The 27,926-nt window shown below is 40.7% G+C and overlaps 1 protein-coding gene across 1 annotated transcript in view; it reads left to right on the forward strand.

The window, feature by feature from the left end:
• Positions 1 to 27,926, forward strand: part of LOC112816542 (adhesion G protein-coupled receptor E2-like) — a 103,480-nt gene that overhangs the window by 66,190 nt on the left and 9,364 nt on the right. Inside the window, 7 exon segments of the mRNA XM_073887647.1 lie at positions 78 to 257; positions 3,502 to 3,699; positions 12,137 to 12,372; positions 23,588 to 23,654; positions 24,146 to 24,237; positions 25,339 to 25,507; positions 25,592 to 25,702. Of these exon segments, the coding sequence (XP_073743748.1) occupies positions 78 to 257; positions 3,502 to 3,699; positions 12,137 to 12,372; positions 23,588 to 23,654; positions 24,146 to 24,237; positions 25,339 to 25,507; positions 25,592 to 25,702 (1,053 nt within the window).

Consider the following 27,926-nt stretch of genomic DNA (forward strand, 5'->3'; position numbering starts at 1 on the left):
CCCTTTGGAAGCCAGCTTTGGATAAACATTTCTGAGCACCATGGCCACCGTCTCCCACCTACACTCTCTTCCTACAGTCGATGACCCCTGGGCCAATGCAAAAGGTGTTCTGTGCCTTCTGGGATCACACTCCGGATGGATATGGTCATTGGTCCACCACAGGCTGCAGGATGGTGGCCACTGGAGACATCAGCACCACCTGCCAGTGCACCCACCTCAGCAGCTTTGCTGTTCTCTTGGCTCACTGTGACGTGCAGGTGAGAGCCCTGAGAGGGTTTGCGTTCCATGCCTATTGCTCTGTAACATATTTCTTCACATGTAGAGGCTTTAAAAAAAACAGAAATTTATATCTTGTGGTTTCTTTGCTCAGGCATGATGGGGCTGACTTGCTGTTCTGGGTCTTATAAGCCTGAAGTCAGCCAGATCTGCATTCTCCTCTGTGGCTCAGGTTCTTCCTGTGAGCTCCCTGGTTGTTGGCAGGATTCAGTTCCTTGCAGTTGTAGAAGTAAGGTTCCACTGTCTAGCTAGCTGAGAGCAGGGGACCATGCTCAGCTCCAGGAGCTACCTACATTCCTTCTTTCACAGGCCCTCACACAGGTATCAGCATTCCTATTTCTTTTTAAAATTTTTATTTATATTGAATTTAGTTAACATATATTGTATATTAGTTTCAGGGGTAGAGTTTAGTGATTCATCAGTTGCATACAACACTCAGTGCTCATTACATGAAATGCCCTCCCTAATGCCCATCACCCAATTACCCCATTCCCCTACCCACCTCCCCTCCAGCAACCTTGGTTTGTTTCCTATAGTTAAGAGTATCTTATGGTTTACTTCCCTCTCTATTTTCATCTTATTTTTTTCCTTCCATTCCCCTATGTTCATCTGTTTTGTTTCTTAAATTCCACATATGAATGAAATCATATGGTATTTGTCTTTTTAAAAAATTTTTTATTGTTATGTTAATCACCATACATTACATCATTAGTTTTTGATGTGGTGTTCCATGATTCATTGTTTGTGTATAACACCCAGTGCTCCATGTGTATTTGTCTTTTTTTGGCTGACTTATTTCACTTTGCATAATACCCTCTAGTTCCATCCATTTTGTTGCAAATGAGAAGATTTCATTCTTTTTGAGGGCTGTGTAATATATATACCACATCTTTTAAGAAATTTTATATTATTTTTATTCAATTAATTAACATGTAGTGTATTATTAGTTTCAGAGGTAGAGGTCAGTGGTTCATCAGTTGCATATAACACCCAGTGTTCATTCCATCACGTGCCCTCCTTAATGCCCACCATCCTGTTACCACATCCCCCCACCCACCTCCCCTCCAGCAACCCTCAGTTTGTTTCCAATAGTCAAGTGCTCTTACAGTTTGTCTCCCTCTCTGATTTCAACTTACTCTATTTTTCCTTCCCTTCCCCTATGATCCTGTTTTGTTTCTTCTTCCACATATGAGTGAAATGATGTGATAATTGTATCTCTCTGATTTATTTTGCTTAGCATAATTTCCTCTGTTCCATCCACAGTATTGCAAATGGTAAGATTTTATTTTTTTAAAATATTTTATTTATTTATTTTGAGAGAGAGAGAGAGAGAGAGAGAGAGAAATCACGAGCAGAGGGGAAGGGCAGAAGGAGAATCAGGCTCCCCACTGAACAGGGACTCTGATGCAGGACTCGATCCCAGGACCCTGAGATCATGACCTGAGCTAAAGGCAGACACTTAACCAACTGAGCCACCCAGGCGCCCAAGATTTCATTTTTTGATGGCTGAGTAATATTCCATTGTGTTTGTGTGTACGTGTGTGTGTATGTGTGTGTGTGTTTGTATGTGTGTGTACGTGTGTATACCTCATCTCCTTTATCCATTCATCGGTCAACAAACATCTTGGCTCTTTCCATATTTTGGCTACTGTGGACATTACTGCCTAAACATTGGGCATGCATGTGCCCTTTCAGATCACTATGTTTCTATCCTTTGGATAAATACCTAGATCTGCAATTGATGGGACATAGGGTACCTCTATTTTTAACTTTTTTGAGGACATTCAATACAGTCTTCCAGAGAGGCTGCACCAGTTTGCATTCCCATTAACAGTGTAAGAGGGTTCCCATACCTCCGCATCCTCACCAACATCTGTTGTTTCCTGAGTTGTTAATTTTAGCCATTCTTACTGGTGTGAGGTAGTATCTCATTGTGGTTTTGATTTCTGTTTTCCTGATTCCAAGTGATGTTGAGCATTTTTCATGTGTCTGTTGGCCATTTGTATGTCTTCTTTGGAGAAATGTTTGTTCATGTCTTCTGCCCATTTCTAGACTGGATTTTTGGGTGTTGAGTTTGATAAGTTCTTTATAGATTTTGGATACTAGTCCTTTATCTGATATCTCATTTGGAAATACCTTCTCCCATTCCGTAGGTTGCCTTTTAGTTTTGTTGACTGTTTTCATTGTTGTGCAAAAGCTTTTTATCTTGATGAAGTCCCAGTAGCTCATTTTTGGTTTTGTTTCTCTTGCCTTTGGAGATGTGTCTAGCAAGAAGTCAGTGTGGCCAAGGTCAAAGAGGTTGCTACCTGTGTTCTCTAGGATTTTGATGGATTCCTGTCTCACATTTATGTCTTTAATCCATTTTGAGTTTTTTGTGTATGGTGTGAGAGAATGGTCCAGTTTTAAGATTAGTTGACCATAGAGTTGAGGGTGCATTTCTTTGTTCTCTATTCTATTCCAGTGTATCAGAATTTCTATGCAGAGGACAGTAGAAGTCCCCTCACCTCAAATGCTCAATTTTTGAATCTTTTTCTCCAGGAAGTGTTCAGGGCTTTTGAGAACTCACTGATCAGGCCAGGCCTACCAGGACAAAATCCCTCTCTTAAAGTCAACTGATATAGGACCTGAATTCCATCTGCAAAATCCCTTCACAGCAGCACAAATTGGCATTTAACTGAAAATCTTGAAGAAGCGTGTGTACACCTTTTATCATTCATTGCCAAATTAGAATTCTGCTTATCACTGGGATCTTCATGACAGGAAGGCTGTAGAAAGTGGCTCTAGGGGCTGTAGAAAGGAAGATTTGGTGGTGGTAGAGGTCAAAGGGGACTAGGAAAGCCATTGAGTGCAGGTGGGATAGGAACTATGTTTGCCTGTTCTGCTGGCCAGGTGAGCTGGTTACTTCCTCTGGATCACCATATCAAAGACTTAGGTGATCTGTAAAATAAAATAAACCCTTGTGAGCTCCAGGAGTTTCTCTTGAGTAAAGACTCTCCTGTCCCTCAATTTTTATGGAACTTGAATTAATAAGGTCAGAATCCCATAGAATTTTAGCATTCTGAACCTGGAGGAATTTCCTGAATAACATAACAAATTTACCTGGTTCCCCTATTCTTGATGTTGCTATGTCAAAAAATGAAGAAAAAAAAAATGATGGAAGAGTCATTACCCCAGAACAAGAAAATGTGATTGTGATGTGTTCTTGCTTGTTTTTGCGGGTCCCAGGAGGAGGATCCCGTGCTGGCTGTGATCACCTATGTGGGGCTGGGCCTCTCTCTGCTGTGCCTCCTCCTGGCAGCCCTCACCTTCCGGCTCTGCAAAGCCATCCAGAACACCAGCACCTCGCTCCACCTGCAGCTCTCAATCTGCCTCTTCCTGGCGCACTTGCTCTTCCTCACAGCCATCGACCGGACTGAGATCAAGGTACTGACATTGTCATACGGGAGCCCCTGCTCTGCCCCAAGGGATGCTCATTTCATGGAGCCATCATGCATTGATACCTTGATAAAATGGCCTTGAGTCCCAGGGAAAATTTGAAGGGTAAGTAGCTTATTTCACATTGATAAAACTAGATAAAAAAACTTCTTTTTAAAAAAATTTTATTATGTTGTGTTAGTCACCATACAATACATCATTAGTTTTTGAAGTAGTGATCCACGATCCATTGTTTTCATATAACACCCAGTGCTCCATGCAGTACATGCCCTCCTTAATACCCATCACCGGGCTAACCCATCCGCCCACCCCCCCTTCCCTCTAAAACCCTGTTTGTTTCTCAGAGTCCGTAGTCTCTCATGGTTCATCTCTCCCTCCGATTCCCCCCCTTCATTTTTCCCTTCCTTCTCCTAATGTCCTCCATGCTGTTCCTTATGTTCCACAAATAAGTGAAACCATATGCTAATTGACTTTCTCTGCTTGACTTATTTTACTTAGCATAATCTCCCCAATCCCATCCATGTTGATGTAAAAGTTGGGTATTCATCCTTTCTGATGGCTGAGTTATATTCCATTGTATATATGGATCACATCTTCTTTATCCATTCATCCGTTGAAGGGCATCTCGGCTCTTTCCACAGTTTGGCTATTGTGAACATTGCTGCTATGAACATTGGGGTGCTTATGGCCGTTCTTTTCACTACATCTGTGTCTTTGGAGTAAATACCCAGAAGTGCCATTTCTGGGTCATAGGGTAGCTCTATTTTTAAATTTTTGAGGAACCTTCACACTGTTTTCCAAAGTGGCTGTACCAACTTGCATTCCCACCAAAGTGTAGGAGGGTTCCCCTTTTCCACAACCTCTCCACATTTGTTGTTTCTTGCCCTGTCCATTTTTGCTATTCTAACTGGTATAAGGTGGTATCTCAATGTGGTTTTGATTTGAATTTCCCTGATGGCTAATGATGTTGAACATTTTTTCATGTGTCTGTTAGCCATTTGTATATCTTCCTCAGAGAAGTGTCTGTTCATATCTTCTGCCCATTTTTTGACTTGATTATTTGTATTTTGGGTGTTGAGTTTGAGAAGTTCTTTATAGATCTTGGATACCAGTCCTTTATCTGTAGTGTCATTTGCAAATATCTTCTCCCATTCTGTGGGTCACCTCTTTGTTTTGTTCACTGTTTCCTTTGCTGTGCAGAAGCTATTTATCTTGATGAAGTCCCAAAAGTTCATTTTTGCTTTTGTTTCACTAGCTTTTGGAGATGTATCTTGAAAGAAGTTGCTGTGGCCTATGTCAAAGAGATTACTGCCTATGTTTTCCTCTAGGATTTTGATGGATTCCTGTCTCACATCTAAGTCTTTCATCCATTTTGAGTTTATCTTTGTGTATGGTGTTAGAGAATGGTAGAGTTCATTCCTTCTGCATGTGGCTGTCCATTTTCCCAGCACCATTTATTGAGGAGACTATCTTTTTTCCATTGCATGTTTTTTCCTGCTTTGTCGAAGATTATTTCACCATAGAGTTGTGGGTCCATATCTGGGTTCTCTATTCTGTTCCATTGGTCTATATGTCTGTTTTTGTGCCAGTATCATGCTGTCTTGGTGATCACAGCTTTGTAACATAGCTTGAAAATTGGCAACGTGATGCCCCCAGCTTTGTTTTTCTTTTTCAACATTTCCTTGGCGATTCGGGGTCTTTTCTGATTCCATACAAATTTTAGGATTGTTTGTTCCAGCACTTGGAAAAATGTCATTGGAATTTTGGTCGGGATGGCATTGAAGGTATAGATTGCTATGGGTAGCATAGACATTTTAACAATGTTTATTCTTCCAATCCAAGATCATGGAATATTTTTCCATCTTTTTGTGTCTTCTTCAATTTCTTTCATGAGTGTTCTGTAGTTCCTAGAGTATAGGTCCTTTACCTCTTTGGTTAGGTTTATTCCGAGGTATCTTATGGTTTTTGGTGCTATTGTAAATGGAATCATTTCTCTAATTTCTCTCTCTACAGTTGCATTGTTAGTGTATAAGGAAGCAACTGATTTCTGTGCATTGATTTTGTATCCTGCCACATTACTGAATTGCTGAATGAGTTCTAGTAATTTGGGGGTGGAGTCTTTTGGGTTTTCCACATAAAGTCGTCTGCAAAAAGAGAAAGTTTGACTTCTTCTTTGCCAATTTCAATACATTTTCTTTCTTTTTGTTGTCTGATTGCTGTTGCTAGGACTTCTAGTACTATGTTGAACAATAGTGGCGAGAGTGGGCATCCTTGACGTGTTTCTGATCTTAAGGGAAAGGTTTTCAGCTTTTCCCCATTGAGGATGATATTCGCTGTGGGTTTTTCATAGATGGATTTTATGAACTTAAGAAATGTTCCCTCTATCCCTATACTCTGAAGAGTTTTAATCAGGAAAGCGTGCTGTATTTTGTCAAATGTTTTTTCTGCATCAATTGAGAGGACCATATCGTTCTTCTCCCTCCTCTTATTAATGTGTTCTATCACATTGATTGATTTGTGAATGTTGACCCACTTTGCATCCCAGGGATAAATCCCACTTGGTCGTGGTGGATGATCCTTTTAATGTATTGTTGTATCCTATTAGCTAGGATTTTGTGGAGGATTTTGGAATCCATATTCATCAGGGATATAGGTCTGAAATTCTCCTTTTTGATGGGGTCTTTGCCTGGTTTGGGGATTAAGGTAATGCTGGCCTCATAGAATGAGTTTGGAAGTTTTCCTTCTGATTCTGTTTTTTGAAACAGTTTCAGTAGAATAGGTATTATTTCTTCTTTGAATGTTTGGTAGAATTCCCCAGGGAATCCATCAGGCCCTGGACTCCTGTGTTTTAGGAGGTTTTTGATCACTGCTTCAATCTCGTTACTGGTTATTGGCCTATTCAGGTTGTCAATTTCTTCCTGTTTCAGTCTTGGCAGCTTATAGGTTTCCAGGAAGGCCTCCATTTCATCCAGATTGCTCAGCTTATTGGCATAAAGTTGTTGATAATAATTTCTAATAATTGTTTCTGTTTCCTTGGTGTTAGTCGTGATCTCTCCCCTTTCATTCATAATTTTATTAATTTGGGTCCTTTCTCTTTTCTTTTGGATAAGTCCGGCCAGTGGTTTATCGATCTCATTAATTCTTTCACAACACCAGCTTCTAGTTTTGTTGATCTGATCTACTGTGTTTCTGGTTTCTAATTCATTGATCTCTGCTCTAATTTTAATTATTTCTCTTCTAATGCATGGCTTAGGCATCGTTTGTTGCTTTTTCTCTAGTTCTTTAAGGTGTAGAATTAGTTAGTTGGTGAATTCGGGATTTTTTTGTTTTTTTGAGTGAGGCTTGGATGACTATGTAGTTCCCCCTTAGGACCGCCTTTGCAGTATCCCATCGGTTTTGGACTGATGTGTTTTCGTTCTCATTGATTTCCATGAATTGTTTAAGTTCTTCTTTGATTTTCTGGTTGACCCAAACATTCTTGAGCGGAGTGGTCTTTAGCTTCCAAGTGTTTGAATTTCTGCCAAATTTTTCTTGTGATTGAGTTCCAGTTTTAAGGCATTGTGGTATGATGAACCGTGAGAGACGATGGACTCTGAAAAACAAACTGAGAGTTGTAGAGGGGAGGGCCTGGGGGGATGGGTTAGCCTGGTGATGGGTATTAAAGAGGGCACATTCTGCGTGGAGCACTGGGTGTTATGCACAATGAATCATGGAACACTACATCAAAAACTAATGATGTAATGTATGGTGATTAACATAATAAAAAAATTTAAAGAAAAAAATAAAGCATTGTGGTCTGAGAATATGCAGGAAATAATCTCAATCTTTTGGTATCAGTTGAGACCTGATTTGTGACCCAATATGTGGGTATTCTGGAGAAAGTTCCATGTGCGCTCGAGAAGAATGAGTATTCTGTTGTTTTAGGGTGGAATGTTCTGTAAATATCTATGCGGTCCATCTGGTCCAGTGTATCATTCAAAGCTCTTGTTTCCTTGTTGATTTTCTGCTTAGATGATCTCTCCATTGCTGAGAGTAGAGTATTGAGGTCTCCTACAATAAACGTATTGTTATCAACATGATTCTTTATTTTGGTTAACAGTTGGCTTATGTAGATGGCTGCTCCCATGTTGGGGGCGTAGATATTTACAATTGTTAGATGTTCTTGTTGGATAGACCCTTTAAGAATGATATAGTGTCCTTCTGTGTCTCTAATTACAGACTTTAGTTTAAAATCTAATTTGTCTGATATAAAAATTGCTACCCCAGCTTTCTTTTGAGGTCCACTGGCATGGAAGATGGATCTCCATCCCTTCACTTTCAGTCTGGATGTATCTTTAGGTTCAAAATGAGTCTCTTGTAGGCCGCATATGGATGGATTCTGTCTTTTTATCCAATCTGCAACCCTGTGCCGTTTTATGGGAGCATTTAGGCTATTCACCTTGAGAGTGATTATTGAAAGATATGAATTAATTGTCATCATGTTGCCTGTGAAGACGTTGTTTTTATAGATTGTCCCTGTAAATTTCTATTGTATATCACTCTTGGGGTCTTTCTCCTTTTATAGAACCCCCATTAATATTTCTGCAGGGCCGGCTTAGTGTTCACATATTCTTTCAGTTTCTGCTGGTCTTGGAAGCTCTGCAACTCTCCATCTATTCTAAATGACAGACTTGCTGGATAAAGTATTCTTGGCTGCATGTTCTTCTCATGTAGTACCCTGAATATGTCTTGCCAGGCCTTTTTCTGTCTTGCCAGGTCTCTGTGGATAGGCCTGATGTTATTCTGATGTTTCTTCCTCTGTACATAAGGAATCTCTTTCCCCTAACTGCTCTTAAGATGGTTTTCTTGGTTCTAAGATTTGCCAGTTTTACTATTACATGCCGGGGTGTTGACCTGTTTTCCCTGATCTTGGGAGGGGTCCTCTCTGCCTCTGGGATGCGAATGTTTGTTTCATTCCCCAGATTAGGGAAGTTCTCAGCTACGATTTGCTCAAATACATCTTCTAGTCCTCTCTCTCTCTCTCCACTCCCTCTGGGATTCCAATTATTCTGACATTGGAACACGTCATGGTGTCACTTATTTCTCTGATTCTATTTTCATGGATTCTGAGTTGTTTTTCCCTGGCCTCCTCTTTTCCCTTTTTATCTATTATATTGTCTTCCAGGTCACTTATTCATTCCTCTGCCTCACCCTAGCTGTTTGATTATCTAGATTGGATTGGATCTCATTGATAGCATTTTTTTTTTTTACCATGAGATTCACGCATTTTATTTTTTTTATTTTATTTTTAATTTTTTTTATTGTTATGTTAATCACCATATATTACATCATTAGTTTTTGGTGCAGTGTTCCATGATTCATTGTTTGTTCATAACACCCAGTGCTCCATGCAGAACGTGCCCTCCTCAATACCCATCACCAGGATAACCCATCCCCCTCCCCTCCTCCCCTCTAGAACCCTCAGTTTGTTTTTCAGAGTCCATCATCTCTCATGGTTCGTCTCCCCCTCTGACATACTCCCCTTTTCTTCCTCTCCTGTTATCTTCTTCTTTTTCTTTTTTCTTAAAATATGTTGCGTTATTTGTTTCAGAAGTACAGATCTGTGATTCAACAGTCTTGCACAATTCACAGCGCTCACCGTAGCACATTCCCTCCCCAATGTCTATCACCCAGCCACCCCATCCCTCCCACCCCCCACCACTCCAGTAACACTCAGTTTGTTTCCTGAGATTAAGAATTCCTCATATCAGTGAGGTCATGTGATACATGTCTTTCTCTGATTGACTTATTTCACTCAGCATAACACCCTCCAGTTCCATCCACGTCGTTGCAAATGGCAAGATCTCATTCCTTTTGATGGCTGCATAATATTCCATTGTGTATATATACCACTTCTTCTTTATCCATTCATCTGTCGAAGGACATCTTGGCTCTTTCCACAGTTTGGCTATTGTGGACATTGCTGCTCTAAACATTGGGGTACACGTACCCCTTCGGGTCCCTACATTTGTATCTTTGGGGTAAATACCCAGTAGTGCAATTGCTGGATCGAACGGTAGCTCTAATTTCAACTGTTTGAGGAACCTCCATACTGTTTTCCAGAGTGGTTGCACCAGCTTGCATTCCCACCAACAGTGTAGGAGGGTTCCCCTTTCTCCACATCCCCGCCAACATCTGTTGTTCCCTGACTTGTTAATTTTAGCCATTTTGACGGGTGTGAGGTGGTATCTCATTGAGGTTTTGATTTGGATTTCCCTGATGCCGAGCGATGTTGAGCACTTTTTCATGTGCCTGTTGGCCATTTGGATGTCTTCTTTGGAGAAATGTCTGTTCATGTCTTCTGCCCATTTCTTGATTGGATTATTTGTTCTTTGGGTGTTGAGTTTGATAAGTTCTTTATAGATTTTGGATACTAGCCCTTTATCTGATATGTCATTTGGAAATATTTTCTCCCATTCTGTCGGTTGTCTTTTGGTTTTGTGGACTGTTTCTTTTGCTGTGCAAAAGCTTTTTATCTTGATGAAATCCCAATAGTTCATTTTTGCCTGGGCTTCCCGTGCCTTTGGCGATGTTTCTAGGAAGAAGTTGCTGCGGCTAAGGTCGAAAAGGTTGCTACCTGTGTTCTCCTTTAGGATTTTGATGGAATCCTGTCTCACGTTTAGGTCTTTCAACCATTTGGAGTCTATTTTTGTGTGTGGTGTAAGGAAATGGTCCAGTTTCATTCTTCTGCATGTGGCTGTCCAATTTTCCCAACACCATTTGTTGAAGAGACTGTCTTTTTGCCATTGGACACTTTCCTGCTTTGTCAAAAATAAGTTGACCATAGAGTTGAGGGTCCATTTCTGGGCTCTCGATTCTGTTCCATTGATCTATGTGTCTGTTTTTGTGCCAGTACCAAACTGTCTTGATGATGACAGCTTTGTAATAGAGCTGGAAGTCCGGAATTGTGATGCCGCCAGCTTTGCTTTTCTTTTTCAGTATTCCTCTGGCTATTCGGGGTCTCTTCTGGTTCCATACAAATTTTAAGATTATTTGTTCCATTTCTTTGAAAAAAGTGGATGGTATTTTGATGGGGATTGCATTGAATGTGTAGATTGCTCTAGGTAGCATTGACATCTTCACAATATTGATTCTCCCAATCCATGAGCATGGAACGTTTTTCCATTTCTTTGTGTCTTCTTCAATTTCTTTCATGAGTATTTTATCATTGATAGCATTTTTAAGTTCTGCCAATTCAGCTTTCATTTCTGCCCTTAGAGATTCTATGTTGCCATTAATTGATTTCTCCATTCCAGCTATTGTCTTCACAATTGCTAGCCGAATTCCATCTCCGACATCTTGGTTATATCTGCATCCATTTGTAAATCTGCGGCATAAGTCATAATCTCTCAGTCTCTTCTATTTTGGGGGTTCCTCCTCCTAGTCATTCTGTTGATGGGTGTTTGAGGGAATGTATAGAGTCCAAATTATTGACCGGAACCCAAGCAAGATGCACCTTTTTTCTAGGGACCTTAGGGTTGCTGGCCTCTTGTTTTCCCAGCCTGTCTTCCAGGGAAGGGGCCTGCTGTGCTGTTACTCAGGCAACCCTGTTTGGGCAGAGTTGCTGTGCCCCCCTGTGGTGGGGGATGGGCTCAGTGGGAATCAGTTTTGGGGCTTTTGTTCTCTGGCGGTGTTCCCTGAGTGGCTTTCCACGTCTCTTCCACGAGTCAGAGCAGAAGAGACAGTTTCCAACCCTCTGCCTTAGAACAGAGAGATCGCAGTCTGTTCTGCAGTAAGCTCTCCAGGCCACACTGTCTCCGTTTCTGTCTGTGCTGCTATAAAGTGCAGTGTCCTGGGTTGTGTGCCCCTCCGCAGTGCCCCCAGTCCTGCCTCCAGGTTGGAGCACATCTCTGCCCTTTGTGCTTCTAAAACCACCAGCCACCCCCAGATCGCACGTGCGACCCCGCCACTCCAGGTTTCTGCCCCGGGGGCTGCCCTAAAGTCCTTTCCCCGCTGCTGCCGGTCTGCTTGTCTGTGCCCTGTCCCCAGCAGTGAGGCTGTCCCTCACCGGCGGTGTAAGATCCCCATGGCCAGGCACCATCCCGCTGCCGTTTATCCTCCGATATCTGCCTGCGGAATCACGGCTCCCTGCTTCATAACTCGAAACCAACCGCCTGCGATATTCTGTTTGTAGAGATCCAGATCGTCTTACATCTCAGGCTGGTTTCCTTGGTGCTCAGAGTGGTCTGGTAGATATCCAGCTCAATTCTGGGACCAGTTGAAATGGGGTCCCCTACTCCTCTGCCATCTTTCCTCCTCTCAAAAAAACTTCTTTCGACAACTCCTTTAAGTTGAGAGTTCTCCCCTTTGGTAAGGTATGGGAAGAGTCCTGGGGCCACCTTGCTCCCTGACAATCCCTCCTGGTGACACCTTTCTCCTCCCCCAGGTGCTGTGCGCCATCATTGCGGGTGCCCTACACTATCTCTACCTGGCGTCCTTCACCTGGATGCTGCTGGAGGGTCTGCACCTCTTTCTCACTGCACGCAACCTGATGGTGGTCAACTACTCCAGTGTGAGCAGGTTCATGAAGAAGCTTATGTTCCCTGTGGGCTATGGAGTCCCAGCTATAATTGTGGCCATTTCTGCGGGATCCAGGCCTCACCTTTATGGAACACCCGCTCGGTAAATGCAAATTCCCTACATGATCATGGCTAGCACTAGAAGCAGAGTAGCATTTTTTATTATGCCTCACATAATACGGGGAAGATACATGAAGCAATAATCCTTAGGACATCTTTCTGGTGGAAAAGTATAATAATTAAGCAGCATACACAAACAATGAATCGTGGAACACTATATCAAAAATTAATGATGTAATGTATGGTGATTAACATCACATAATAATAATAAAAAAATAAAATCCGAGAAAAAAATATTTAAGCAGTGTGTCTTTAGATCTCTGTCCTTTGAATAGCAAAACTGTAGCAAAAAGAATTGCTTAGGACATCATTAAAAAAATCTAATCTACTTCTTTTTCCAAATCCTTTAAGATGTTCCAATATTTTTATTTGGAAAAGTAGAGGTTGCCTCATAGTTTACAAGGTACTTTATGCCATACATTTTCTACCCATTTTAATATGTGATAACTCAAACCTCACATTAATACTATGAAGTATGTATAGTCGTTTGCCCCATTTTTAAAAATGTTAGTTTATTTTTTCTTTCTTCTTTCTTTCTTTCTTTCTTTCTTTCTTTCTTTCTTTCTTTCTTTCTTTCTTTCTTTCTTTTCTTTCTTTCTTTCTTTTTCTTTTTTTCTTTCTTTCAAGAAAATTTTTAAAATTTTATAATGTTGTGTTAGTCACCATACAATACCTCATTATGTTTTTGATGTGGTGATCCACGATCCAATGTTTTCGTATAAAACCCAGTGCTCCATGCAGTACGTGCCCTCCTTAATACCCATCACCGGGCTAACCCATCCCCCCACCCCCTCCCTTCTAAAACCCTGTTTGTTTCTCAGAGTCCACAGTCTCTCATGGTTCATCTCTCCCTCTGATTTCCCTCTCTTCATTTTTCCCTTCCTTCTCCTAATGTCCTCCATGCTGTTCCTTGTGTTCCACAAATAAGTGAAACCATATGATAACTGACTTTCTCTGCTCGACTTATTTCACTTAGCATCATCTCCTCCAGTCCCATCCATGTTGGTATAAAACTTGGGTATTCATCCTTTCTGATGGCTGAGTAATATTCCATTGTATATATGGACCACATCTTCTTTATCCATTCATCTGTTGAAGGGCATCTCGGCTCTTTCCACAGTTTGGCTATTGTGGACAATGCTGCTATGAACATTGGGGTGCATATGGCCCTTCTTTATACTACATCTGTATTTTGGGGGTAAATACCCAGGAGTGCAATTGCTGGGTCATAAGATAGCTCTATTTTTAAGTTTTTGAGGAACCTCCACACTTTTCCAAAGTGGCTGTACCAACTTGCATTCCCACCAACAGTGTAAGAGGGTTCCCCTTTCTCCACAACCTCTCCAACATTTGTTGTTTCTTGCCCTGTCCATTTTTGCCATTCTAACTGGTGTAAGGTGGTATCTCAATGTGGGTTTTTTTTTTGATATTTTATTATTTTATTTTATTTTTTTAAAGATTTTATTTATTTATTTGAGAGAGAGAATGAGATAGAGAGAGAGAGAGCACGAGAGGGAAGAGGGCCAGAGGGAGAAGCAGACTCCCTGCCGAGCAGGGAGTCCAATGTGGGACTCAATCCCGGGACTCCAGGATCATGACCTGAGCTGAAGGCAGTCACTTAACCAACTGAGCCACCCAGGCACCCTTTTTTTGATATTTTAAAAGCAATTATTTGGGAACATTTTTAAACATTTTATTATGTTATGTTAATCACCATACATTACATAATTAGTTTTTGATGTGGTGTTCCATGAGTCATTGTTTGCATATAACACCCAGTGCTCCATTCAATATGGGCCCTCTTTAATACCCATCACCAGGCTAACCCATCCCCCCACCCCCTCCCCTCTAGAACCTTCAGTTTGTTTCTCAGAGTCCATAATCTCTCATGGTTCATCTCCCCCTTTGATTTGCCCCCCTTCATTTTTCCCTTCCTACTATCTTCTTTTTCTTAACATATAATGTATTATTTTTCTCTGAGACCCTCAACTGTATGGTCAACTAATCTTTGATGAAGCAGGAAAGAATGTCCACATAAAGTATGATATCATCCACAAAGAGTGAGAGTTTGAGTTCCTCTTTGCCGATTTGGATGCCTTTGATTTCTTTTTGTTGTCTGATTGCTGTGGCTAGGACTTCTATTACTATGTTGAATAGCAGTGGTGATAGTGGACATCCCTGCCACGTTCCTGACCTTAGGGGGAAAGTTCTCAGGTTTTCCCCATTGAGAATGATATTCGCTGTAGGCTTTTCATAGATGGCTTTTATGATATTGAGGTATGTACCCTCTATCACTATACTCTGAAGAGTTTTGATCAAGAAAGGATGCTGTACGTTGTCAAATGCTTTTTCTTCATCTATTGAGAGGATTATATGATTCTTGTTCTTTCTTTTGTTAATATATTGTATCACGTTGATCGATTTGCGGATGTTGAACCGACCTTGCAGCCTGGGGATAAATCCCACTTGGTCGTGGTGAATAATCCTTTTAATGTACTGTTGGATCTTATTGGCTAGTATTTTGGTGAGAATGTTTGCATCCATGTTCATCAAGGATATTGGTCTGTAGTTCTCCTTTTTGATGGGGTCTTTGTCTGGTTTTGGGATCAAGGTAATGGTGGCCTCATCAAATGAGTTTGGAAGTTTCCTTCCATTTCTATTTTTTGGAACAGTTTCAGGAGAATAGGTATTAATTCTTCTTTAAATGTTTGGTAGAATTCCCCTGGGAAACCATCTGGTCCTGGGCTTTTGTTTGTTGGGAGATTTTGGATGACTGCTTCAATTTCCTTAGTGGTTATAGGTCTGTTCAGGTTTTCTATTTCTTCCTGGTTCAATTTTGGTAGTTGATACATCTCTAGGAATGCACCTATTTCTTCCAGGTTATCTAATTTGCTGGCATAGAGTTGCTCATAATATGTTCTTATAATTGTTTGTATTTCTTTGGTGTTGGTTGTGATCTCTCCTCTTTCATTCATGATTTTGTTGATTTGGGTCCTTTCTCTTTTCTTTTTGATAAGTCTGGCCAGGAGTTTATCGATCTTCTTAATTCTTTCAAAGAACCAGCTCCTAGTTTCGTTATCTGTTTTACTGTTCTTTTGGTTTCTATTCGTTGATTTCTGCTCTGCTCTTTATTATTTCTCTTTTCCTGCTGGTTTTAGGCTTTATGGGCTGTTTTTTCTCTAGCTCCTTTAGGTGTAGGGTTAGGTTGTGTATTTGAGACCTTTCTTGTTTCTTGAGAAAGTCTTGTATTGCTATATACTTTCCTCTTAGGACTGCCTTTGTTGTGTCCCAAAGATTTTGAACAGTTGTGTTTTCATTTTTTTGGTTTCCATGAATTTTTAAAGTTCTTCTTTAATTTCCTGGTTGACCCATTCATTTTTTAGTAGGATGCTCTTTAGCCTCCATTATTTGAGTTCTTTCCGACTTTCCTCTTGTGATTGAGTTCTAGTTTCAAAGCACTGTGGTCTGAAAATATGCAGGGAATAATCCCAATCTTTTGGTACCTGAGACCTGATTTGTGACCTAGGATGTGATCAATTCTGGAGCATGTTCCATGGGCACTAGAGAAGAATGTGTACTCTGTTGCTTTGGATGGAATGTTCTGAATATATCTGTGAAGTCCATTTGGTCCAGTGTGTCATTTAAAGTCTTTATTTCCTTGTTGATCTTTTGCTTAGATGATCTATCCATTTCAGTCGGGGGGGGTGTTAAAGTCCCCCAGTATTACTGTATTGTTGTAAATGTGTTTTCTTTTTGCTTTTGTTATTAATTGCCTTATATAATTGGCTGCCCCTATGTTAGGGGCATAGATATTTACAATTGTTAGATCTTCTTCTTGGATAGATCCTTTATGTAGGATAAAGTGTCCCTCCTCATCTCTTATTACAGTCTTTGTTTTAAAATCTAATTTGTCTGATATAAGGATTGCCACCCCTGCTATCTTTTGGTGTCCATTAGCATGGTAAATGGTTTTCCACCCCCTCGCTTTCAATGTGGGGTTTTCTTTGGGTCTAAAATGAGTCTCTTGCAGACAGCATATGGATGGGTCTTGTTTTTTTATCCTATCTGATAGCCTGTGTCTTTTGATTGGGGCATTTAGCCCATTTACATGCAGGGTAACTATTGAAAGGTATGAATTTAGTGCCATTGTATTGCCTGTAAGGTGACTGTTACTGTATATTGTCTCTGTTCCTTTCTGGTCTATGGTGTTTTTAGGCTCTCTCTTTGTTTAGAGGACCCCTTTCAATATTCCTTGGAGGGCTGGTTTCGTGTTTGCAAATTCCTTTAGTTTTTGTTTGTCCTGGAAGCTTTTTATCTCTCTTTCTATTTTCATTGACAGCCTAGCTGGATATAGTATTCTTGGCTGCATATTTTTCTCGTTTCGTGCTCTGAAGATATCACGCCAGTCCTTTCAGGCCTGCCAGATTTCTGTGGATAGGTCTGTTGCCAATCTAATGTTTCCACCATTATAGGTTATATATCTCTTCTCCTGAGTTGCTTTCAGGATTTTCTCTTTGTCTCCGAGACTCGTAAGTTTTACTATTAGATGTCGGGATGTTGACCTATTTTTATTCCTTTTGAGAGGGGTTCTCTGTGCCTCCTGGATTTTGATGCCTGTTTCCTTCCCCACATTAGGGAAGTTCTCTGCTATTATTTGCTCCAATATACCTTCTGCCCCTCTCTCTCTTTCTTCTTCTTCTGGGATCCTAATTATTCTGTTTCCTCTTATCATATCGCTTATCTCTCGAATTCTGCCCTCGTGATCCTGTAGTTTCTCTTTTTCTCAGTCTCTTTATTTTCCATCCTTTGGTCTTCTATATCACTGATTCTCTCTTCTGCCTCATTTATCCTAGTAGTTAGTGCCCCCATTTTTGATTGCACCTCATGAATAGCCTTTTTGATTTTGACTTGGTTAGTTTTTAATTCTTTTATTTCTCCAGAAAGGGTTTCTCTAATAACTTCCATGCTTTTTCAAGCCCAGCTAGTATCTTTAAAATCATGATTTTGAACTCTAGGTCTGACATCGCACTAATGTCCATATTCAATATTTCCCTGGCAGACGGTACTACCTCTTGTTCTTTTTGTTGAGGTGATTTTTTTCATCTCGTCATTTTGTCCAGAGGAGAATAAATGAATCAGAGAACAAAATGCTAACAGGTTAACAACATCCCCAGAAAATATATTCTAATCAAATCAGAAAAGACCTGAAACCAGGGGAAAAGAAAGGGAAAGAAAGAAATAAGAAAGAGAAAAAAAAAGAAAAAGATAAAAACAAACAAAAACAGAAGAAAACAAAAAAAAAACCCCAGAATATTATCAAATATGATCAGGCTGGTGCATAGATCAGTGCCACACACTGGATTTTGGGTATATTTTGGTCTGTTAGAAGAAAGTGCCTCCTAAAATTTTAAAGAAAGAAATACTTTTATATGTACAAAATAAGGGTTGATACGATGAAGGGATGGAATATGACTGTAAAGATGAAAATTATAAAAATTTTAGAAAAGGAATTGATAAGAAGGTGTTTGAAAAGAGAAAGAAGAGGATTTAATAAAAGGAAAGAAAGAAAGAAAAAAAAGGGGGAGAGAATGTGATCAGGCAGGAGACTAGAACAAAGCCATACACTAGAGATTTAGGGTATATTTTGATATGTTAGAAAAAACTGTATCTCAAAATTTTAAAGAGAGAACAAAGTATATATATATGCCAAAAGTAAGGGTAACTACTATGAAGGGATAGAATATGACTCTAAAAATGAAAAACAAAAAATTTTTTAAAGAAAAAGTGATTGATAAGGTGTGGTTGAAAAAGGGAAAAAGAAAAATAAGAAAAAAACAGTTAGAAAATTAACTTTGAAAGACTAATGAATCATGGTAAAAAAGCCATGAGTTCTACGTGCAGTATTCCCCTAGCGCTGGAGTTCTTCTGTTCTCATTGATCACTAAACTGGTCTTGGCTGGCTGTTGGTGCTGATCTTCTGGGGATTGGCCCTGTTGCCATGGTTCCCAAATGTCTTTGCTGGAGGCAGAATTGCCCCGCCCTTGCTGGGTCTGGACTAAGTAATCTGCTCGGGTTTGCTCTTGGGAGCTTTTGTTCCCTGCAAGCTTTCCGTACAGCTTTGGAGGACGAGAGTGAAAATGGTGGCCTCCCAATCTCCACCCATAGGGGCTGAGAACTCGGGGCCCCGCTCCTCAGTGCGCCCCCAGAGAAAAGCAGTCAGTCACTCCCATCTCCCCCATCTCTGGCCGCACTCCACGCTCACCCAGCCTGTGACCGAGCGTTTCTATCTCTGGCACCCGATCCTGTGTGGAGTCTCCAAACCCAGCAGATCCCTGCGGTGCGCTCCCGTGCCGCTCCTCCTGGGGGAGGAAGGGGAGTCTCCCCAGATCTGCCACGTGTTGGGTCCCTGCTGGAGGAGCAGTGGCCCGACTGTCACCAATCACTGTTTATGGCAACCCCGAACTGAGAGCCCGCGCCTCGGTTCCATCTCTGCAGCTGGCTTCCCCGCTCTGATACCCGGGAGCTCTTCCGCACTCAGGCACCCCCGGTCTTTCTGTGACCCTGAGGGTCCTGAGACCACACTGTCCCATGAGGGTTCCACCCCCAGCTTAGCCACTGGAGCGATGTCCCTCAGCTGACCCAACTTCTTAGAAGTCCGATTTTGTGCTCCGCTGCTCTATCACTTGCCAGAAGCGGTCGATGGAAGCCCCCTCCTCCGCCGTCTATCCTCCCGAATATCACCTCGGATTCACTTCTCCGCATGTCCTACCTTCTAGTAAGTGTTCGCTTTTCTGTTCAGAGAGTTGTTGCTATTCTTTTCTTCGATCTCCTGTTGAGTTCATAGGTGTTCAGAATGGTTTGATCCCTATTCAGCTGAATTCCCGAGACCAGAGGAAATCCAGGTCTCCTACTCCTCCGCCATCTTGCTTTGCCTCCACCTTTTTTGGACACTTTGAAGATGTTATTCCACTGCTTTTTGTCCTCCATGATCTCAGACAAGAAGTCACTTGTTAATCTTATTGAGGCTCTCTTGTACATGAAAAATCAATTTTCTCTTGCCACTTTTAATATTTTGTCTTTGTCTTTTGTCAGTAGGTCTATGATGTGTTTCAGTGTGGATATTTGAGTTTATTCCAGTTGTAGGTTCATTGAGCTTCTTGGATGTGTAGATTGATATTTTTATTCAAATTTGGGAAGTTTTTAGCTGTTCATTCTTCAAGTGTTTTTCTGCCCTTTAGCTTTGTCTTCTTCTGGGACTCCAATTATTTGTATGGTGATGCACTTGGTCCTGTGCCATATTCTCTGAGATTCTGTTCATTTTTCTTTATTCTATTTTTTTTCTGTTCCTCAGTGAATAATTTCCATTGACCTATATTTGAATTTATTTTTTACTTTTACCAGTTCCAATCTGTTGTTGAGCCCCTCTGGTGAATTTTTCATATCAGTTATTGTACTTTTCAACTCTAGAATTTCTATTTGGTTCCATACATAATAGGTATTTCTTTATCCATATCCATATTCAACAACACTGTTTTTGTATTTTCTTTTAGTTTTTTAGATATGCTTTAGTGTTTTTAATATATTTATAATATCTGATTAAGACTTTATCAACAAATTTTGAAATCTGTGGTTCCTTAGAGATGTTTTCTTTTGACTGATTTTTCCCCCTTTGTATGTTTCACATTTTCCTGTTTCTTTGGATATATCATAAATTTTTGATTAAAACTCAATATTTTAGATCATATATTGTAACATCTCTGTTATCATATTCCTCCACCATCCAAGATATGTTGTTGTTTCCGGTTTGTGGTGTTTTTGTTTATTTGTTTGTTTGGTGATTTTCTTGGACTATTTCTGTTAATTGGTCATTCTTTGCAGTGTATGACCCTTGTAGGGTTTTGGTCACATCTGTGTCAGTATAATTTAATAGCCACCCAATATTTGTTAGAAGATTTCCTTAATGCTTTGCCTATTTTCTTTTCCATTCATCTGTCTGTGGACATCGGGCTCTTTCCATATTTTTACTATTATTGACATTGCTGCTTTAAACATTGGGGTGCATCCCCATGCCTTTTTTGAGTGAGGCATTATCCTTGTGCATCCTTACATTTACAGGAATATTTCAGAGGTTTTCAAAATTTGTTATGGTGCTTTGGTACTCCAGTATTTCCTTTTAAATTGCTGGATAAGTTGTTGGTCCGCCCTGAAATCATAGGCCTAGATAGCTGGTGATGTGACAGTAGTTTGCTATTGTATTGGTAATGCCCTACAGTAGGCTCCCCTTTCCCCCACGAGTTCTCAATCAAATCAACTAGCCACCAAATTTAGAGAATAAAGGAGTTAGGAAATACAGAGTTAGAAAAAAATATTGATTGTGTTCTGGGGGTGATGATGATGCTTTTAATGGGGCTCCAAAAATAGATCTCTCCATTGTCTTCAGTGCTCTCCACTTTTGGTTGCCACACCACTAAGCTCCATGTTAAACCATCCCAGGCTCCTTTCTCCCCAGTCTTCATGACGTTCAGTAGTTTCTCTTGGATAGACTATTTTCAATTCGTTCTGCAGTTTTGGGTAACTGTCAGAGTTTTGAAATGGTTGGTTTTCATTTTTTCTGTGTGTATTTTTGTTGTTTTAGAAGGAGAGCAAGTTCACCAAGGTCCTTACTTCTCCATTCAGGAAGTCAGTTCCCAGAAGGTGCGCTCCCAAGCACAACATGCTGCTAATGCTTATGTTCACCTACATCAACCAAGCTCTTTCCAGGTGTCTTTCTTGGACACTTCAGCTCTTTCTTGCTTACCTCTTCTTAGTCTATACTTCAGTTGTCCTGAAATGGCCTTCCACACACTTCCACATTCTGAAATGCCCTGCTCATTCTCTGTTTTATCCTAATGTAGAATCAAAAGTGAATTCTATCACTGTGTATCAGTAAAACCTTCGGCCATTGACCTAAGCTCTCTATGCATCAGGTACCAATCTGTGATCATAAGAGAAGCTCTGATTTGTGCTGTTGTTAAAGTTAAATCAAATAACTTAAAAACAAAAGACAACTGAATTTAAAAATGGATAGTATAGGTACACCTGGCCGGCTCAGTTGGAAAAGCATGTGACTCTTGATCTCAGGGTCATGAGTTCAAGCCCCATGTGGAGTGTAAAGATTACTTAAATAAATAAAAAACTGAAGGGCGCCTGGGTGGCTCAGTTAGTTAAGCGACTGGCTTCAGCTCAGGTCATGATCCTGGAGTCCCGGGATCGAGTCCCACGTCAGGCTCCCTGGTCAGCAAAGGAGCCTGCTTCTCCCTCTGACCCTCCCCCCTCTCATGTACTCTCTCTCTCATTCTCTCTCAAATAAATAAATCTTAAAAAAAATAAATAAATAAAAAACTGAAAAAATGGACAAAAAATTTTAATAGACACTTCTTTAAAGAGGATATGTAAATGACCAATAAGCACATGAAAACATGCTCAGCAACCTTAGTCATTAAGAGAACGTGTCAAAAACCACAAATGAGATATTATTTAGTACCCATTAGTTGAAATGGTTAAAAAAGGTAATAAAAAGTGCTTGGAAGGATGTGGAAAATTTGGAACACACACATTGCTGGTTGGAATGTAAAATGGTGCAACCAATCTGGAACATGGTTTGACAGTTTTTCACAAGATTCAATATACAGCTACCACATGCTAGGTATATAGCCCAAACAAATGGAAACATATGTTCACACAGAAACTTGTATATGAATGCTCATAGCAGCATTATTCAAAACTGGAAACAACTAAATGTCCATCAACTGATGAATGGATAAACCAAACGTGATATATCTAGCCAGCAAAATATTATTTAGCCATGGCTAGTTGAATATAATAAAAAATAAGACTAAGGAATATTAATCATCCATACAAATGTGCTGCAATGTGGATGAACTTTGAAAGCATGATGCTAAATGAAAGAATCCAGTCATGAAAGGCCACATATTGCATGAAACTACTTATGTAAAATGTTCAGAATAGGCAAATCCATCGAGTGAAAGAGCAGAGTAATAGTACCCTGGGGGGAGGGTGGGGAGTGGAGTGTGTGGAGGTGGGAATACGTGACTGGCAATGTAAATGAAGTTTCTCTTGGAGGAGTTGAAAATGTCCAAAAGTTATATGTTGGTGCTGGTTGCACAACTCTGTGAATATTCTAAAGACCACTGAACTGTATGGTTTAAATGGGTGAATTTTATGGTCTATAAAGTATATCTCAATAAAGCCATGGAAAATTGAACATAATAAAAAAAAATACAAATAAAGGGCTAAGACTCCCCCCCCCCCGCCCCAAATAAAACTAAGTTGATGGCTTTGGCAGCCAGTGGAAAAAAGTTCAATTGAACAGTGCAAGAAAGGCCCTTAAAACCATGTTAGATTCACAGGACTCTCAAAGTCTGTTAACATGTTTGTGGGCTTCTCCTTTGCTTCAACACTATTTATCTCAGTAACATCATTCACTGTTAATATCTCAGCTAAAAATATAGTTTCCTTAGAGAATCTTCCTTACCCATCCTAATCCCTGAGACTCCAAACTGAGCATTGACATCCAAGCATACATCTCATAGCCTCACATTTTTGTTTTATTGTTACAGTATGTCTAACTGTGTGTCTCATACTCCATGTTAGATTTATGGCTTTTAAGACCATGTTTACTTTCTTTTTTATTGTATCTTCAGAGCCAACCACATAGCCTGTCAAAAAAGATTTGCATCGACTTGGGTGGAACTGGAGGGAATTATGCTAAGTGAAATAAGCAGGCAGAGAAAGACAATTATCATATAGTTTCCCTCATATGTATAGGAATAGAGCGGAGGACCACAGGGGAAGGGAGGGAAAAGTGAATGGGAAGAAATCAGAGAGGGAGACAAACCATGAGAGACTCTGGACTCTGGAAAACAAACAGAGTCACAGAAAGGAGGGGGTTGGGGAATGGGGTAACCAGGTAATGGGTATTAAGGAGGGCATGCGTTGGGATGAGCACTGGGTGTTACAAACAACTAATGAATCGTTGAACACTACATCAAAAACTTATGATGTACTATATGCTGGCTAACTGAACATAATAAAGAAAAAGAGTCACTCAATATTTGTTGATGAATGAATGAATGAATTTATATAATAGTTCTATATTTCTAAAGACTAATGCATTTTTTATTCTCTCTCTTGCTCAGCTGCTGGATCCACCCAGGCAAGAGATTTATATGGAGCTTCCTTGGACCAGTGTGTGCCATCTTCTCTGTGAGTAATGACATCACAGCATCCTTAATGCTTAGCTGGGGGTCATTAGAAAAGCAAAATTTTAAGGGTGGTGACAGGGGCAGGCATGTCCCTGGATTGTCGTGGCATTGTATGGTTTTCTAAGACTGCTCCTAAAACTACAAACTCTAATACTCTTGCTTAATATGGAAAAGACTTAAATGTGGAGTTGATGTTGGACAGGCTAGGACACAGATCACAGATTGAAATTTTATTCAATAAACCTTCTGTGGTTTCGGGGCGCCTGAGTGGCTCAGTTGGTTGAGCAACTGCCTTCGGCTCAGGTCATGATCCTGGAGTCCCGGGATCGAGTCCCACATCGGGCTCCCTGCTCAGCAGGGAGTCTGCTTCTCCCTCTGACCCTCCCCCCTCTCATGCTCTCTTTCTCTATCTCATTCTCTCTCTCAAATAAATAAATAAATAAATAAATCTTAAAAAAAATAACATTATAAACCTTCTGTGGTTTCTTGAAGGCCAATTTAGCTTTTGTTCTGATGACCCTCCGGATTTTGAAAATCAAACTGTCTTCCCTCAACAGTGATGTATCCACCCTCCAGAATACAAGGTAAGATTGAGAAGAGAACGACAACCCCACAGACATGTGTGGTCCTAAGGACAAAGCCATGTGCCTCAGCAGTCCCTGATGCTTCTTCTTGGGGTCTGCTAAGGGGACCTAGAGCAGAGAGATGCAGCTATCCTTCTATAGTAGCTGGCTCAGATTCAGTAGTGTGCTCCTGACACCCTGGCCAAAATGTTATATCTATTCCTTTTTTTTTTCTTCAGAGAGAGAGAGAGTTTGGGAGATGGGAGGGCAGAGGGAGAAGGAGGGAGAGAATATTAAGCAGACTCCATGCTCAGTGCGGAGCCCAACATGAGGCTCAGTCCTACGACACTGAGATCATGACCTGAGCTGAAATCAAGATTTTGATGCTTAACTGACTGAGCCACCCAGGTGCCCCTGTTCCATTTATAACAGTTTGTAACTCCCTCAGCAACAGAAAGAATTGGCATTGGTTAATAAACATTCTTTGGACTTTTGCCAGCAATCCTATGACAAATGTGCAGAGAACATTTATGTTCCCATGAAGCACTTAGAAAAACCTGTGATTGCTCTCACAACCCAACCTACACTTCCACACTCAACACTCAGTTCAGGCTTCTTCTGACCCCTCTTCCATTCCTCTCTATGGAGAAAATCATAGTTAATGTCAAATCTTCTGGGAGGCTTGGGCAGTCCTTTGCTCCAGCAACCTTTGTGCAAATTTAATGCTATTTCTTCTATGTTCCTATTATTATTCTCTCCAAACGAAAATAGAAATCTTGTCCTAGTTATTTTTAATGCCCAGGTCCCAGCTCAGAGACTGATGCAAAATGCCTCCTCTGTAGTGTTGGATGAATGAAATTCAGGATCTCCATGGAGCATCATAAATTTTTGAACCTTACATTATGAAGTATCCCTATCTTCCTCAATCCGAATCAAAACCCTGGTCCCTCATGGCATTTTTTTCTCTAGGGAATCATAGACAGTAAATATCAAAGCAGATCACAAGTCAGTCTGAGAACTCACCAAAAGGGAAAGAAAGGAGAATCCATAGGGTAGAGAGGAGAATGGTTGTCATTGTGTTGCCCTGGGTGCGTCATGAGCCTCCTTTCTTGTCCAACCCAGGATGCTGACATTTAAAACCACAGCTCAGTTCCTCATCTTGGGCTGCACCTGGTGCCTGGGCATCCTGCAGGTGGGTCCATCTGCCCACATCATGGCTTACTTCTTTACCATCATCAACAGCCTGCAGGGCGTCTTCATATTCTTGGTGTACTGCCTCCTCAGCCAGCAGGTACCACTGCCCAACTCCCACCCAGTACTCCTCCCATCCTCACTCCCTTCAGTGAGCTGACCCAACCATGCATTGCCTCTGCAGGTCCGGGAACAATATAAGAAATGGTTTAAAGGGATCAGGAAAACAAGAGCTGAGTCTGAGAAATACACACTGTCCAGCAAGGCCATGTCTGATACCACCAAACCCAGCACGGTAAGATCAGGCACTGATCCCAGAGCACTTCACTAAGTGATCTGCTTGAGTACCATATGCTTATCACAGTGAATACCTTTATAGAGCAGCAGGTGATGCCCTAGGGTGGCTCACACTGGTTTGCTTTTTGACTCTTCACCTGCTAATTTAATGTTAATAATTTAGCTGTTAATTAATTATTAACTTTTGGACTCCTCTATAAAGATGGTGCTTCCACCTGCTCTTTGGATCCCATCTTTCATACCTTCTCAATTATCTTTAACTATTAGCAATGGCCTTTGTTTTTAAAGGTTTGTTTAAGAATATATTTTGCTCCTTAGGCAACCGTGTTCATCTTAACTCTTACACATCAACACTCATGAAACACCTATATGGCTGGCATGGCTAACTAAGTAAACACGAATCAGTGATCTGAAGCAGTGATGCACATTCAGCTCAGGCCACATTATCTTATCCTTTTTCTCTACACACACCTGTATCTCATAGTTACTGAGCAGCAAGTCCCACAAAGGCAATCATGGGGGAGGCTGATGTTCATATTTATAAATTAAACAGAAGAGTTAGCTGGCATTTTGGGCTTCCTTATAAGAATGCCTGATGTTTTCAACACTCTCTACTCACTGCAAAACCAGGAAAGAAAAGCAGTAATGGCATGGTAAAATTCATGGGGATGGTTATTCAGAACCAAACTTACTGGTTTAAGATTGAACCAAGTTCTTTGCCTACAGTTTCTTTCCTCTTCCATTTTCTGTTAAAGACTCCCCCGAGTCTCCCTTCCCATCTAAAGGAAGCTACTCTGCTGCCAGGAAGTCTTCCTGCATGATCTTGTTCACCCAACCCCTACTGGCACTATTTCTGCCACTGAATCTTCTGTGTTCTCCCCCTTTCTCAGCAAATGTTCTTACCATTTATTTCACAGAGATAAATGGAGTCATCGTGATGACACCTTGTGAACTCTATGCAGTTGGCCATACCAACCAAATATCAGCATGAATCCTGTCCACATTTCCAGATCACTGATGCAGTTTCTGTGTTCCTCTAGGAAGAGTGCTTCCATCTTCTCTTTGGATCCCATCCTTCACACCTTATCAATTATCTTTAAATTACTGTTCACACATTCTCCTCTCTCTCCCCTTCCCTATGGCATCATCTCAACGGCATTCCTCCCATAGTCATGGAAGTATGCTTGGTTCTCTTCTATCTTAAAAACATGTACTGCTTGCCCCCCCTTTACCTACCAGCCAAGAGTTGACATCTCTGTCTCCATTTCCTTGCCTTAAACTTACTCCCTCTCTCAACCCTTCCAAATATGGCTTCTTTCCCCCATCATGCCACCCTAACAAACATCTCTTAGACATACAATGATCTTCATGTCCCTAAAAGTTTTCTCAGTAACTTGTGACACTATTCGTCCTTTCTCATGAAATACTCCATCTTCATCCGGTCTAGATTCTACTTACACACCCTTCTACATCATTCTTCCATTCTTTCTAGCTTTTCTTTCTTTGTTTCCTTTATAGCTCCATCCAGTGGATCAGTTCCGGAACAACTTCAGTCCTCATTAAATTCTTTCCTCCTGGACAATAGCATCTATTCTTTAGATTAGTTATCACTAGATACAAATGACAGCCAGGTATATTTCTCTAGTTCTGATCTCTGAGATCTAGACACGTATTTCCAGCTTCTTATTTCTCATATCTTGAAGACACCTTTAGCTCAGTCTTCCAGTAGAAGAGTTGCAATATTTACCCCAATTAAATCCTTTCCCATGATGTCTTTCTCTCTCTGGATGGCACTACCTCCATCCTGTGGCACAAGTTTTGGCCATAAAAGTTACTCTCAAGAATGATTTTATTTCCCACCACAGCCTATCCATTATACAGCCCTTGTTTTACTTTCTCAATATGTCCCCAGTATGTCCTGCTGGCTCAATCTTCATCACTCCTTATAGCCGGCTGCCATCTTTACTTGGCTGAACAACTGCAGTATACCCCTTGTAACCTTCCTGTGCATCCTTTACACATAAGTTGGAGGGATCTTTTCAAAACACACAAAAAATCATGTCACTACTTTGTTAAACTCATTACATGAAGGATCAAACCCCAAATCCATAAATCAATGAGTATTTGCTTGGGTTGTCTCCTGCTTTCCTCTCAAGGTTCATCTACCATAAACTCGCCATTATTCTGGCCACATCAGATTTCTTTCAATATTTTTTAAAGAT

Source organism: Callorhinus ursinus, unplaced genomic scaffold, assembly GCF_003265705.2.
Source record: "Callorhinus ursinus isolate GAN/ISIS: 27379988/994484 unplaced genomic scaffold, GSC_fseal_2.0 scaffold82, whole genome shotgun sequence".
Classification (NCBI taxonomy): domain Eukaryota; kingdom Metazoa; phylum Chordata; class Mammalia; order Carnivora; family Otariidae; genus Callorhinus; species Callorhinus ursinus.